The sequence below is a fragment of the Pelobates fuscus genome, chromosome 11 (assembly GCF_036172605.1).
Source record: "Pelobates fuscus isolate aPelFus1 chromosome 11, aPelFus1.pri, whole genome shotgun sequence".
NCBI lineage: Eukaryota > Metazoa > Chordata > Amphibia > Anura > Pelobatidae > Pelobates > Pelobates fuscus.
Window position 1 is genome coordinate 139,824,339 of NC_086327.1, and position 15,908 is coordinate 139,840,246.

General features: G+C 59.3%; 1 protein-coding gene across 1 annotated transcript in view; it reads right to left on the minus strand.

Moving 5' to 3' along the window:
- MIIP (migration and invasion inhibitory protein) overlaps positions 1-15,901 on the minus strand; it is a 43,826-nt gene extending 27,925 nt beyond the window's left edge. Inside the window, exons 1-2 of the mRNA XM_063436507.1 lie at positions 15,828-15,901; positions 5,446-5,614 (exon numbers count right to left, since the gene is read on the minus strand). Of these exons, the coding sequence (XP_063292577.1) occupies positions 5,446-5,592 (147 nt within the window). The 5' untranslated portion in view covers positions 5,593-5,614; positions 15,828-15,901. The remainder of the gene's footprint in view (positions 1-5,445; positions 5,615-15,827) is intronic.
- Positions 15,902-15,908: the final 7 nt, after the last annotated feature.

The following is a 15,908-nucleotide window of genomic DNA, read 5'->3' on the forward strand; positions in this document are numbered from 1 at the left end:
TGGTTTTGTGCTGCCCTAGGCAGGACAAAACTCAGACACCCCCCCCCCCCCCGCGCGCGCGCGCGCCACCCGCACCCAACCCTTCCCCGCCTTCTAAATACACACACATTCACTGACAGATACGCATACACTAGCTAACAGACACACACACTAACAAACACACACAGTCGGACACACACACTAACAAACACACACAGTCGGACACACACACTAACAAACACACACAGTCGGACACACACTAACAAACACACACAGTCGGACACACACACACACTAACAGACACACACAGTGAGACACACACACACTAACAGACACACACAGTGAGACACACACACACTAACAGACACACACAGTGAGACACACACACACTAACAGACACACACAGTGAGACACACACACACTAACAGACACACACAGTGAGACACACACACACTAACAGACACACACAGTGAGACACACACACAGAGTGAGACACACACACACACACAGTGAGACACACACACACTAACAGACACACACAGTGAGACACACACACTAACAAACACACACACACTAACAGACACACACACACTAACAGACACACACACACTAACAGACACACACACTAACAGACACACACACTAACAGACACACACACACACTCACACACACTAACAGACACACACACACACACACTAACAGACACACACACACACACTAACAGACACACACACACACACTAACAGACACACACACACACTAACAGACACACACACTAACAGACACACACACATACTGTGTCTCCTTTTCTAATGATACCTCCTCCCCTCGCCCTGTCTCGGTTGGAGTCCCCCAAGGCTATCTGTCCTTGGTCCCCTTCTTTTTTCTCTTTATACTGCATCTCTTGGCAAACTTATTACCTCTTTTGGATTCAACTTCCACTTGTACGCTGATGACACCCAGATATATCTCTCCATATATCTCTCCACTCCAGACCTCTCCCCTTCCGTCTTGCAAAGTATCACTGCTTGCCTTTCTTTAATCTCTGTCTGGATGTCCTCCTGCTTTCTGAAACTCACTCTCTCTAAAACGGAGCTCCTTGTCTTCCCTCCTCCTAATACTGATCCTCTTTCGCTCTCCCCTCAAGTTAGTGGTATGCACATAAATCCATCCTTGCAAGCGCGCTGTCTTGGTGTCATACTTGATTCTGGCCTCACCTTTGAGCCTCACATCCACTATGTTGCCAAATCCTGTAGATTCCATCTTAAAAACATAGCCCCATCCGCCCCTTTCTTACGCAAGATGGTACCAAGGAGCTTGTCCATGCTCTAGTAATTTTCCGTGTGGATTACTGTAACCCTCTCCTAATTGGTCTTCCCAAAAGCCGTATTGCCCCGCTACAGTCTGCAATGAATGCTGCCGCCAGACTGGTTTTCCTCTCTAGCGGGTCCACTCACACCTCACCCCTCTGTCAGTCCTTACATTGGCTTCCTGTATCCTATAGGAGTCAATTCAAAGTGCTAACCCATACCTATAAAGCAATGAACAATTCTAGCCCCTCTTATATCTCTTCACAGATCCATAGATATGCCCCTTCTCGGTCTCTCTGCTCAGCCCGTGACCTTCTCCTGTCCGCTGCTCGCACCCATACGGCCAACTCACGCTTGCAGGACTTCTCGTGGGCAGCTCCCTTCCTATGGAATAATCTGCCTACCCCGTCAGACTCTCCCCTAATCTTCAATCGTTTAAGAAGTGCCTTAAAACCCATCTCTTTAGGAAAGCTTATGGCCTACCAGAGTAACCCCTACCTTACATACCGTATATACTCGTGTATAAGTCGAGGGCAGTTTTGTGACCAACAATTGTGAAATATGCTATGCCTCGTGGATAAGTCGAGGGTAAAACTTGGGGCTATGAAATTCTGTGATTTTTAGAACTATATACACACACTCATACAAACACACTCTGCATTCTACACACACACTTATACAAACACACACTCTGCATTATATACGCACACACTGTGTGTATATAATGCAGTGTGTGTGTGTTTGTATGAGTGTGTGTAGAATGCAGATTGTATGAGTGTGTGTGTATATAATGCAGAGTGTGTGTGTTTGTATGAGTGTGTGTAGAATGCAGATTGTTTGTATGAGTGTGTGTATATAATGCAGAGTGTGTGTTTGTGTGTGTGGAATGCAGATTGTTTGTATGAGTGTGTGTGTGTGTGTATATAATGCAGAGTGTGTGTGTGTGTGTGTGTGTGTGTGTGTGTGTGTGTGTGTGTGTGTGTGTGTACTGGGTGGGAGGAGGGCATTTTTATTATAAATTTTTTATTTTAATATTTTAAGTTTTTCATTTTATTTTAATATTTTAAGTTTTTTTAATTTTAATATTTTTTATTGTATTTTTTTTTTATATTTGATTTAATTTTCGTCCCCCCTCCCTGCTTGTTAGCTTGCCAGGGAGGGGGGCTCTCACTCCCTGGTGGTCCAGTGTATGGGCTGTGTAGGAGGGGGGGCTTACAGTGAGCGGTTACTTACCTTCCTGCAGCTCCTGTCAGCTCCCTTCTCCTCCGTGCAGCTCCTCTGTCAGCTCCCACTGTAAGTCTCGCGAGAGCCGCGGTGACCCCGCGGCTCTCGCGAGACTTACAGTGGGAGCTGACAGAGGAGCTGCACGGAGGAGAAGGGAGCTGACAGGAGCTGCAGGAAGGTAAGTTAATGCTCTCTGCCAGCCCCCCAACAGGACCGCCGGGCTTGTAATGAGCCCGGCGGTCCTTGTCTGTATTATGGCAATGTAAGTTGCCATAATACAGACATTAACTCGAGTATAAGTCGAGTGAGGGTTTTTCAGCACAAAAAATGTGCTGAAAAACTCGACTTATACTCGAGTATATACGGTACTTGTCTCTTGCTCTCTCCTCCAGCTCTGCTCCACTCCCACCTTACTTGATTGCAATTTCCTATCCTAATGTGTTTTATACCCCACCTCCTATAGACTGTAAGCTCGTTTGAGCCCTCGTCAACCTATCGTTTGTGTAAGTTTTCTTGTAATTGTCCTATTTATAGTTAAATCACCCCTTTCATAATATTGTAAAGCGCTATGGAATCTGTTGGCGCTATATAATCGGCAAGAATAATAATTTCGATCTGCAGCGAGAAGTGAGGATATAGTGTAGTATGCAAATGATGGGTTGAAGAAAAAACTAAAGGAACTGCACTTAAAGTGTGTGGAGCTGATAATTAGCTCCATTGTAGTATGCCTGGGCGGTATAAATCCCACATAAGTAGTAGATGTCTTGGTTCAATGGGAGGTAATCCAGAGGTATATAAAAGAAATAGAGAACATACACCAATATAGTGTAGTATTTTAGATATACACTTACATTATTTTTGAGCCCTCTGATGGCTCCTAGTGAATAGTATGGAGTGGAATGATCCCCACTCTTGGATATATTATAGTTTAAATCTTCTCCATGAGGTTATGTGAATAAAACCAAAAATACAATATAGTGCTCATTGTAAAGTTAAAAAAAAAAAAAATGATAGGAAAAGTACTCAAAGACGTAGAGTAAAAAATGGTTTTGCTCAATCCATAAGGCGTAGGTGGTATATTCCCCACCATGGAAGATGATGTCCAAGTGTCAGGAGAAAACAGGAAGATCCAGGAGTAATACAAAAATGTCACTAATTTTATTGAACACAGCTTATAAAAACACAACTGTAATAGAACACAACAACGCGTTTTACCTATTATTCAGGCATTAGCAATGTGTCAACCATAACACCAAGGTGGGGATTTCAAACACACACACCATCAAAGAGTGGGTTTCATTCCACTGCTATTCACTAGGAGCCATCAGAAGGTTTAAAGTAAGTGTACACATATATATTCTCTCCATTTAATATATCTGAAATACTACACTATAGTGGCTTACTCTGTTCCTTTTATATACTTTAGGATTACCTCCTACATATTCACAAGCAGGGATTATACTGCCCAGGCATGCTAAATTGGAGCCAATTACCAGTTCCACACACTAAGTGCATTTCTTTAATTAATAAACTTACATACTACACTATATCCTAACCTTTGTCCTCTCTTCTTGTTGCATATCGACCTGTATCTGAGACTTTTTCCAAGGCACTACTACCCTTTATTTGCATACAATTTATTTACAACTGGAAAGAAGAGACTCGGCTTCTTTACCACACAACAAGCGCTAGAAATCTATCATCCCTTGTTATACATAATTTGCCACATACGGCACAACTCTGCTGCAGAAAAAACAAGATTCCAAATGATCCTAATGCAATGATGGTGATTGTGGCCTCTCATATGCTTGTAAACTACACTTTCGCACAAGGTTTTTAAAAGAACACTCTGATCACCATGACAACTTCATCTAAATTAAGTTGTTATGGTTCCAAGAGGTCCCCGGATGCTCTCTTACCTTAATGGGTTACATTGTTCTTGAACTGTTTAATGCCAAAGGCTGCCCCCAGTGCCAAACACCAGTTTCCAAAGGCAACATCCGGCTTCTGAACCCGAGTTACAGGAAGTGTGGAGTGCTGCCGGGCCGCTGATTGGTTAAAGCAGGAGAGACTGACTGGCTTAGCATGTCAGCTGACCGCACTAGCCAATCAGTGGCATTGACTGCAGAGCTGATCACTCACCCCAATCAGCAGTACCCCATGCCCGGCAGTACTCCACACTTCTTGTAAATAAGATTCAGAAGCCAGTTGCTTCTTTTGGGACCTGGAGATCAGTGCTCTTGGTAATGTTTGGGGTTAAACCCACCTAGCGCTACATGGCACCATAACTTCTTTTAGATGAAGTTGTTACGGGGTATGGAGTGTTCCTTTAAGTGTTTATTTAAAGGTTTATAGAACCTTGTAATGTCTTGTGATCCCAATTCAAATGCCTCAAGAGCTACTGAATTCTATAAATCATACAGTCTGTACGTTCCTTTATACTTAATATTTAGTGATATTTATAATACATCATAATTTAGGCTGGGCACACACGCTATATTCCTTTAATATCAGTCTGTAACTGCCTGCTAGGCTTCTAAATGATATGACCGAGGTGTCTCATAATATTATCCCTTTAACAACCTGTGACAAAATGTCTCAATTATAATTTTGCTGAAACCAAATAGTGCTTAATACAGGAACTCATCTTTATCATTATTACTTGTACTTACAAAATGCCAACAATTTGCAGGGCTAAATTTAAAATGACTCATCACAAGATCCCCAAATATAAGCATTTATTAATATCTTTGCAGAGTGAAAAACAATGAAGTGAAGTCAAAGTGCACATCAAATTTTAAGTCTCAAAATCAGAAATGAAAAAAAGAAAGAAAAGTAGCTGTTCTGAGTTTGGCTATTTTGGCCTCGGAGTTGAGATTAACTTTATCATACTGCTCAACACAAAGCGTTTCCCAGTCTTAGAGTTTCTCACCTTCTCAGGAAGCCATTTTGTGATAATCAGGGGGTCTGCCCTAGTTACAGCGGGATTCAGCAACTTCTTAAATTCGTCATGTTTTACTTTCAGATGGTCCAAGAGACACTTATTAGCTTTGCGTAATTCTTCCAGTTGATTTGACATGGTTGCACTTTAAGAAAAAAGCCTAAAACATACATAGAGCAGAAGTTAAAGGGACACTATAAGGCACAAAAAACAACTTTAGCTTCATGAAGCAGTTTTGGTGTATAGAACATGCCCCTGCAGCCTCACTGCTCAACTCTGCCATTTAGGAGTTAAATCACTTTGTTTATACAGCCCTAGTCACACCCCCCTGCATGTGACTGGCACAGCCTTCCTAAACACTTCCTGTATAGCAAATTATGTTTAATTTAGAATGTCTTGTCTACTGCTCTGTTAATCTTCTAGACCCAAGTAATATGGGGGTTGTCAGTGTCATTAAAGCGACATGGTCATGCTACTCCTTCCCCTCCCCCGAATGAGTATTTTATAAAGATAAAATCTTTACGAAACACTCATTTTGATTTTGTTGGAATTTCACTTAAATTCAAACCCAGTCAGAGAATGGACTATTTTGTCTCTGTATATTTCCTAAGCCCGACTTTCTTAAACTCTGGGTGGAGAGTTAGTGTAAATCGGATAAACCTTCTCCCTGTCCCAGGCTGGCCCCCCCCCGGCCCCTCAGATAAACCCTCTCCCTGTCCCAGGCTGGCCCCCCCCGGGCCCCTCAGATAAACCCTCTCCCTGTCCCAGGCTGCCCCCCCCCGGGCCCCTCAGATAAACCCTCTCCCTGTCCCAGGCTGGCCCCCCCGGGCCCCTCAGATAAACCCTCTCCCTGGCTGGCCCCCCCCGGGCCCCTCAGATAAACCCTCTCCCTGTCCCAGGCTGGCCCCCCCGGGCCCCTCAGATAAACCCTCTCCCTGTCCCAGGCTGGCCCCCCCGGGCCCCTCAGATAAACCCTCTCCCTGTCCCAGGCTGGCCCCCCCGGGCCCCTCAGATAAACCCTCTCCCTGTCCCAGGCTGGCCCCCCGGCCCCTCAGATAAACCCTCTCCCTGTCCCAGGCTGGGCCCCCGGGGCCCTCAGATAAACCCTCTCCCTGTCCCAGGCTGGCCCCCCGGGCCCCTCGGATAAACCCTCTCCCTGTCCCAGGCTGGCCCCCCGGATAAACCCTCTCCCTGTCCCAGGCTGGCCCCCCCGGGCCCCTCAGATAAACCCTCTCCCTGTCCCAGGCTGGCCCCCCCGGGCCCCTCAGTTAAACCCTCTCCCTGTCCCAGGCTGCCACCCCCGGGCCCCTCAGATAAACCCTCTCCCTGTTCCAGGCTGGCCCCCCCGGGCCCCTCAGATAAACCCTCTCCCTGTCCCAGGCTGCCCCCCCGGGCCCCTCAGATAAACCCTCTCCCTGTCCCAGGCTGGCCCCCCCGGGCCCCTCAGATAAACCCTCTCCCTGTCCCAGGCTGCCCCCCCCCGGGCCCCTCAGATAAACCCTCTCCCTGTCCCAGGCTGCCCCCCCGGGCCCCTCAGATAAACCCTCTCCCTGTCCCAGGCTGGCCCCCCCGGGCCCCTCAGATAAACCCTCTCCCTGTCCCAGGCTGGCCCCCCCGGGCCCCTCAGATAAACCCTCTCCCTGTCCCAGGCTGGCCCCCCCGGGCCCCTCAGATAAACCCTCTCCCTGTCCCAGGCTGCCCCCCCCGGGCCCCTCAGATAAACCCTCTCCCTGTCCCAGGCTGGCCCCCCCGGGCCCCTCAGATAAACCCTCTCCCTGTCCCAGGCTGGCCCCCCCGGGCCCCTCAGATAAACCCTCTCCCTGTCCCAGGCTGCCCCCCCGGGCCCCTCAGATAAACCCTCTCCCTGTCCCAGGCTGGCCCCCCCGGCCCCTCAGATAAACCCTCTCCCGGTCCCAGGCTGGCCCCCCCGGGCCCCTCAGATAAACCCTCTCCCTGTCCCAGGCTGCCCCCCCGGGCCCCTCAGATAAACCCTCTCCCTGTCCCAGGCTGGCCCCCCCGGCCCCTCAGATAAACCCTCTCCCTGTCCCAGGCTGGCCCCCCCGGCCCCTCAGATAAACCCTCTCCCGGTCCCAGGCTGGCCCCCCCGGGCCCCTCAGATAAACCCTCTCCCTGTCCCAGGCTGCCCCCCCGGGCCCCTCAGATAAACCCTCTCCCTGTCCCAGGCTGGCACCCCGGGCCCCTCAGATAAACCCTCTCCCGGTCCTAGGCTGCCACCCCCCCGGGCCCCTCAGATAAACCCTCTCCCTGTCCCAGGCTGCCCCCCCCGGGACCCTCAGATAAACCCTCTCCCTGTCCCAGGCTGGCCCCCCGGGCCCCTCAGATAAACCCTCTCCCTGTCCCAGGCTGCCCCCCCCGGGACCCTCAGATAAACCCTCTCCCTGTCCCAGGCTGCCCCCCCCGGGCCCCTCAGATAAACCCTCTCCCTGTCCCAGGCTGGCCCCCCGGGCCCCTCAGATAAACCCTCTCCCTGTCCTAGGCTGGCCCCCCCCCGGGCCCCTCAGATAAACCCTCTCCCTGTCCCAGGCTGGCCCCCCGGGCCCCTCAGATAAACCCTCTCCCTGTCCCAGGCTGCCCCCCCCCGGGCCCCTCAGATAAACCCTCTCCCTATCCCAGGCTGCCACCCCGGCCCCTCAGATAAACCCTCTCCCTGTCCCAGGCTGCCACCCCGGGCCCCTCAGATAAACCCTCTCCCTGTCCCAGGCTGGCCCCCCCAGATAAACCCTCTCCCTGTCCCAGGCTGGCCCCCCCAGATAAACCCTCTCCCTGTCCCAGGCTGGCCCCCCGGCCCCTCAGATAAACCCTCTCCCTGTCCCAGGCTGGCCCCCCGGGCCCGACAGATAAACCCTCTCCCTGTCCCAGGCTGCCACCCCCCCGGGCCCCTCAGATAAACCCTCTCCCTGTCCCAGGCTGGCCCCCCGGGCCCGACAGATAAACCCTCTCCCTGTCCCAGGCTGCCACCCCCCCGGGCCCCTCAGATAAACCCTCTCCCTGTCCAAGGCTGGCCCCCCGGGCCCCTCAGATAAACCCTCTCCCTGTCCCAGGCTGCCCCCCCCGGGCCCCTCAGATAAACCCTCTCCCTGTCCCAGGCTGGCCCCCCGGGCCCCTCAGATAAACCCTCTCCCTGTCCCAGGCTGGCCCCCCCCCCGGGCCCCTCAGATAAACCCTCTCCCTGTCCCAGGCTGGCCCCCCGGGCCCCTCAGATAAACCCTCTCCCTGTCCCAGGCTGCCCCCCCCGGGCCCCTCAGATAAACCCTCTCCCTGTCCCAGGCTGGCCCCCCCCGGGCCCCTCAGATAAACCCTCTCCCTGTCCCAGGCTGGCCCCCCCGGGCCCCTCAGATAAACCCCTCTCCCTGTCCCAGGCTGCCACCCCCCCCGGGCCCCTCAGATAAACCCTCTCCCTGTCCCAGGCTGCCACCCCGGGCCCCTCAGATAAACCCTCTCCCTGTCCCAGGCTGCCACCCCGGGCCCCTCAGATAAACCCTCTCCCTGTCCCAGGCTGGCCCCCCCAGATAAACCCTCTCCCTGTCCCAGGCTGGCCCCCCCAGATAAACCCTCTCCCTGTCCCAGGCTGGCCCCCCCAGATAAACCCTCTCCCTGTCCCAGGCTGGCCCCCCCAGATAAACCCTCTCCCTGTCCCAGGCTGGCCCCCCGGCCCCCCAGATAAACCCTCTCCCTGTCCCAGGCTGGCCCCCCCGGGCCCCTCAGATAAACCCTCTCCCTATCCCAGGCTGCCACCCCGGCCCCTCAGATAAACCCTCTCCCTGTCCCAGGCTGCCACCCCGGGCCCCTCAGATAAACCCTCTCCCTGTCCCAGGCTGGCCCCCCCAGATAAACCCTCTCCCTGTCCCAGGCTGGCCCCCCCAGATAAACCCTCTCCCTGTCCCAGGCTGGCCCCCCGGCCCCTCAGATAAACCCTCTCCCTGTCCCAGGCTGGCCCCCCGGGCCCGACAGATAAACCCTCTCCCTGTCCCAGGCTGCCACCCCCCCGGGCCCCTCAGATAAACCCTCTCCCTGTCCCAGGCTGGCCCCCCGGGCCCGACAGATAAACCCTCTCCCTGTCCCAGGCTGCCACCCCCCCGGGCCCCTCAGATAAACCCTCTCCCTGTCCAAGGCTGGCCCCCCGGGCCACTCAGATAAACCCTCTCCCTGTCCCAGGCTGCCCCCCCCGGGCCCCTCAGATAAACCCTCTCCCTGTCCCAGGCTGGCCCCCCGGGCCCCTCAGATAAACCCTCTCCCTGTCCCAGGCTGGCCCCCCCCCCGGGCCCCTCAGATAAACCCTCTCCCTGTCCCAGGCTGGCCCCCCCCGGGCCCCTCAGATAAACCCTCTCCCTGTCCCAGGCTGGCCCCCCGGGCCCCTCAGATAAACCCTCTCCCTGTCCCAGGCTGCCCCCCCCGGGCCCCTCAGATAAACCCTCTCCCTGTCCCAGGCTGGCCCCCCCCGGGCCCCTCAGATAAACCCTCTCCCTGTCCCAGGCTGGCCCCCCCGGGCCCCTCAGATAAACCCCTCTCCCTGTCCCAGGCTGCCACCCCCCCCCGGGCCCCTCAGATAAACCCTCTCCCTGTCCCAGGCTGCCACCCCGGGCCCCTCAGATAAACCCTCTCCCTGTCCCAGGCTGCCACCCCGGGCCCCTCAGATAAACCCTCTCCCTGTCCCAGGCTGGCCCCCCCAGATAAACCCTCTCCCTGTCCCAGGCTGGCCCCCCCAGATAAACCCTCTCCCTGTCCCAGGCTGGCCCCCCCAGATAAACCCTCTCCCTGTCCCAGGCTGGCCCCCCGGCCCCCCAGATAAACCCTCTCCCTGTCCCAGGCTGGCCCCCCCGGGCCCCTCAGATAAACCCCTCTCCCTGTCCCAGGCTGCCACCCCCCCCGGGCCCCTCAGATAAACCCTCTCCCTGTCCCAGGCTGCCACCCCGGGCCCCTCAGATAAACCCTCTCCCTGTCCCAGGCTGCCACCCCGGGCCCCTCAGATAAACCCTCTCCCTGTCCCAGGCTGGCCCCCCCAGATAAACCCTCTCCCTGTCCCAGGCTGGCCCCCCCAGATAAACCCTCTCCCTGTCCCAGGCTGGCCCCCCCAGATAAACCCTCTCCCTGTCCCAGGCTGGCCCCCCGGCCCCCCAGATAAACCCTCTCCCTGTCCCAGGCTGGCCCCCCGGGCCCCTCAGATAAACCCTCTCCCTGTCCCAGGCTGCCCCCCCCGGGCCCCTCAGATAAACCCTCTCCCTGTCCCAGGCTGCCCCCCCCGGGCCCCTCAGATAAACCCTCTCCCTGTCCCAGGCTGCCCCCCCCCGGGCCCCTCAGATAAACCCTCTCCCTGTCCCAGGCTGGCCCCCCCCGGGCCCCTCAGATAAACCCTCTCCCTGTCCCAGGCTGCCCCCCCGGGCCCCTCAGATAAACCCTCTCCCTGTCCCAGGCTGGCCCCCCGGCCCCCCAGATAAACCCTCTCCCTGTCCCAGGCTGGCCCCCCCGGGCCCCTCAGATAAACCCTCTCCCTGTCCCAGGCTGGCCCCCCCCGGGCCCCTCAGATAAACCCTCTCCCTGTCCCAGGCTGCACCCCCGGGCCCCTCAGATAAACCCTCTCCCTGTCCCAGGCTGCCCCCCCGGGCCCCTCAGATAAACCCTCTCCCTGTCCCAGGCTGCCCCCCCCGGGCCCCTCAGATAAACCCTCTCCCTGTCCCAGGCTGCCCCCCCCGGGCCCCTCAGATAAACCCTCTCCCTGTCCCAGGCTGGCCCCCCCCGGGCCCCTCAGATAAACCCTCTCCCTGTCCCAGGCTGCCCCCCCCGGGCCCCTCAGATAAACCCTCTCCCTGTCCCAGGCTGCCCCCCCGGGCCCCTCAGATAAACCCTCTCCCTGTCCCAGGCTGGCACCCCGGGCCCCTCAGATAAACCCTCTCCCGGTCCTAGGCTGCCACCCCCCCGGGCCCCTCAGATAAACCCTCTCCCTGTCCCAGGCTGCCCCCCCCGGGACCCTCAGATAAACCCTCTCCCTGTCCCAGGCTGGCCCCCCGGGCCCCTCAGATAAACCCTCTCCCTGTCCCAGGCTGCCCCCCCCGGGACCCTCAGATAAACCCTCTCCCTGTCCCAGGCTGGCCCCCCGGGCCCCTCAGATAAACCCTCTCCCTGTCCCAGGCTGCCCCCCCCGGGCCCCTCAGATAAACCCTCTCCCTGTCCCAGGCTGGCCCCCCGGGCCCCTCAGATAAACCCTCTCCCTGTCCCAGGCTGGCCCCCCGGGCCCCTCAGATAAACCCTCTCCCTGTCCCAGGCTGCCCCCCCCGGGCCCCTCAGATAAACCCTCTCCCTATCCCAGGCTGCCACCCCGGCCCCTCAGATAAACCCTCTCCCTGTCCCAGGCTGCCACCCCGGGCCCCTCAGATAAACCCTCTCCCTGTCCCAGGCTGGCCCCCCCAGATAAACCCTCTCCCTGTCCCAGGCTGGCCCCCCCAGATAAACCCTCTCCCTGTCCCAGGCTGGCCCCCCGGCCCCTCAGATAAACCCTCTCCCTGTCCCAGGCTGGCCCCCCGGGCCCGACAGATAAACCCTCTCCCTGTCCCAGGCTGCCACCCCCCCGGGCCCCTCAGATAAACCCTCTCCCTGTCCCAGGCTGGCCCCCCGGGCCCGACAGATAAACCCTCTCCCTGTCCCAGGCTGCCACCCCCCCGGGCCCCTCAGATAAACCCTCTCCCTGTCCAAGGCTGGCCCCCCGGGCCCCTCAGATAAACCCTCTCCCTGTCCCAGGCTGCCCCCCCCGGGCCCCTCAGATAAACCCTCTCCCTGTCCCAGGCTGGCCCCCCGGGCCCCTCAGATAAACCCTCTCCCTGTCCCAGGCTGGCCCCCCCCCCGGGCCCCTCAGATAAACCCTCTCCCTGTCCCAGGCTGGCCCCCCCCGGGCCCCTCAGATAAACCCTCTCCCTGTCCCAGGCTGGCCCCCCGGGCCCCTCAGATAAACCCTCTCCCTGTCCCAGGCTGCCCCCCCCGGGCCCCTCAGATAAACCCTCTCCCTGTCCCAGGCTGGCCCCCCCCGGGCCCCTCAGATAAACCCTCTCCCTGTCCCAGGCTGGCCCCCCCGGGCCCCTCAGATAAACCCCTCTCCCTGTCCCAGGCTGCCACCCCCCCCGGGCCCCTCAGATAAACCCTCTCCCTGTCCCAGGCTGCCACCCCGGGCCCCTCAGATAAACCCTCTCCCTGTCCCAGGCTGCCACCCCGGGCCCCTCAGATAAACCCTCTCCCTGTCCCAGGCTGGCCCCCCCAGATAAACCCTCTCCCTGTCCCAGGCTGGCCCCCCCAGATAAACCCTCTCCCTGTCCCAGGCTGGCCCCCCCAGATAAACCCTCTCCCTGTCCCAGGCTGGCCCCCCGGCCCCCCAGATAAACCCTCTCCCTGTCCCAGGCTGGCCCCCCCGGGCCCCTCAGATAAACCCTCTCCCTATCCCAGGCTGCCACCCCGGCCCCTCAGATAAACCCTCTCCCTGTCCCAGGCTGCCACCCCGGGCCCCTCAGATAAACCCTCTCCCTGTCCCAGGCTGGCCCCCCCAGATAAACCCTCTCCCTGTCCCAGGCTGGCCCCCCCAGATAAACCCTCTCCCTGTCCCAGGCTGGCCCCCCGGCCCCTCAGATAAACCCTCTCCCTGTCCCAGGCTGCCACCCCCCCGGGCCCCTCAGATAAACCCTCTCCCTGTCCCAGGCTGGCCCCCCGGGCCCGACAGATAAACCCTCTCCCTGTCCCAGGCTGCCACCCCCCCGGGCCCCTCAGATAAACCCTCTCCCTGTCCAAGGCTGGCCCCCCGGGCCACTCAGATAAACCCTCTCCCTGTCCCAGGCTGCCCCCCCCGGGCCCCTCAGATAAACCCTCTCCCTGTCCCAGGCTGGCCCCCCGGGCCCCTCAGATAAACCCTCTCCCTGTCCCAGGCTGGCCCCCCCCCCGGGCCCCTCAGATAAACCCTCTCCCTGTCCCAGGCTGGCCCCCCCCGGGCCCCTCAGATAAACCCTCTCCCTGTCCCAGGCTGGCCCCCCGGGCCCCTCAGATAAACCCTCTCCCTGTCCCAGGCTGCCCCCCCCGGGCCCCTCAGATAAACCCTCTCCCTGTCCCAGGCTGGCCCCCCCCGGGCCCCTCAGATAAACCCTCTCCCTGTCCCAGGCTGGCCCCCCCGGGCCCCTCAGATAAACCCCTCTCCCTGTCCCAGGCTGCCACCCCCCCCGGGCCCCTCAGATAAACCCTCTCCCTGTCCCAGGCTGCCACCCCGGGCCCCTCAGATAAACCCTCTCCCTGTCCCAGGCTGCCACCCCGGGCCCCTCAGATAAACCCTCTCCCTGTCCCAGGCTGGCCCCCCCAGATAAACCCTCTCCCTGTCCCAGGCTGGCCCCCCCAGATAAACCCTCTCCCTGTCCCAGGCTGGCCCCCCCAGATAAACCCTCTCCCTGTCCCAGGCTGGCCCCCCGGCCCCCCAGATAAACCCTCTCCCTGTCCCAGGCTGGCCCCCCCGGGCCCCTCAGATAAACCCCTCTCCCTGTCCCAGGCTGCCACCCCCCCCGGGCCCCTCAGATAAACCCTCTCCCTGTCCCAGGCTGCCACCCCGGGCCCCTCAGATAAACCCTCTCCCTGTCCCAGGCTGCCACCCCGGGCCCCTCAGATAAACCCTCTCCCTGTCCCAGGCTGGCCCCCCCAGATAAACCCTCTCCCTGTCCCAGGCTGGCCCCCCCAGATAAACCCTCTCCCTGTCCCAGGCTGCCCCCCCCAGATAAACCCTCTCCCTGTCCCAGGCTGGCCCCCCGGCCCCCCAGATAAACCCTCTCCCTGTCCCAGGCTGGCCCCCCGGGCCCCTCAGATAAACCCTCTCCCTGTCCCAGGCTGCCCCCCCCGGGCCCCTCAGATAAACCCTCTCCCTGTCCCAGGCTGCCCCCCCCGGGCCCCTCAGATAAACCCTCTCCCTGTCCCAGGCTGCCCCCCCCGGGCCCCTCAGATAAACCCTCTCCCTGTCCCAGGCTGGCCCCCCCCGGGCCCCTCAGATAAACCCTCTCCCTGTCCCAGGCTGCCCCCCCGGGCCCCTCAGATAAACCCTCTCCCTGTCCCAGGCTGGCCCCCCGGCCCCCCAGATAAACCCTCTCCCTGTCCCAGGCTGGCCCCCCCGGGCCCCTCAGATAAACCCTCTCCCTGTCCCAGGCTGGCCCCCCCCCGGGCCCCTCAGATAAACCCTCTCCCTGTCCCAGGCTGCCCCCCCCGGGCCCCTCAGATAAACCCTCTCCCTGTCCCAGGCTGCCCCCCCCGGGCCCCTCAGATAAACCCTCTCCCTGTCCCAGGCTGGCCCCCCCCGGGCCCCTCAGATAAACCCTCTCCCTGTCCCAGGCTGCCCCCCCGGGCCCCTCAGATAAACCCTCTCCCTGTCCCAGGCTGCCCCCCCCGGGCCCCTCAGATAAACCCTCTCCCTGTCCCAGGCTGCCCCCCCCGGGCCCCTCAGATAAACCCTCTCCCTGTCCCAGGCTGGCCCCCCCCGGGCCCCTCAGATAAACCCTCTCCCTGTCCCAGGCTGCACCCCCGGGCCCCTCAGATAAACCCTCTCCCTGTCCCAGGCTGCCCCCCCGGGCCCCTCAGATAAACCCTCTCCCTGTCCCAGGCTGCCCCCCCCGGGCCCCTCAGATAAACCCTCTCCCTGTCCCAGGCTGCCCCCCCGGGCCCCTCAGATAAACCCTCTCCCTGTCCCAGGCTGGCCCCCCGGGCCCCTCAGATAAACCCTCTCCCTGTCCCAGGCTGGCCCCCCCGGGCCCCTCAGATAAACCCTCTCCCTGTCCCAGGCTGGCCCCCCCGGGCCCCTCAGATAAACCCTCTCCCTGTCCCAGGCTGGCCCCCCCGGCCCATCAGATAAACCCTCTCCCTGTCCCAGGCTGCCCCCCCCGGGCCCCTCAGATAAACCCTCTCCCTGTCCCAGGCTGGCCCCCCGGGCCCCTCAGATAAACCCTCTCCCTGTCCCAGGCTGGCCCCCCCGGGCCCCTCAGATAAACCCTCTCCCTGTCCCAGGCTGGCCCCCCCGGGCCCCTCAGATAAACCCTCTCCCTGTCCCAGGCTGCCCCCCCCCGGGCCCCTCAGATAAACCCTCTCCCTGTCCCAGGCTGGCCCCCCCGGGCCCCTCAGATAAACCCTCTCCCTGTCCCAGGCTGCCACCCCCCCCCGGGGCCCCTCAGATAAACCCTCTCCCTGTCCCAGGCTGGCCCCCCCGGGCCCCTCAGATAAACCCTCTCCCTGTCCCAGGCTGCCCCCCCCCGGGCCCCTCAGATAAACCCTCTCCCTGTCCCAGGCTGGCCCCCCCGGGCCCCTCAGATAAACCCTCTCCCTGTCCCAGGCTGCCACCCCCAGGCCGCACTCACCGTGTCCCTGTCTCTGTCTGTGTGGTCCGGTCTGTAACTCGCTGATTGGTGGAATCAAACCGCGGCCTCTCCCGCCTCAAC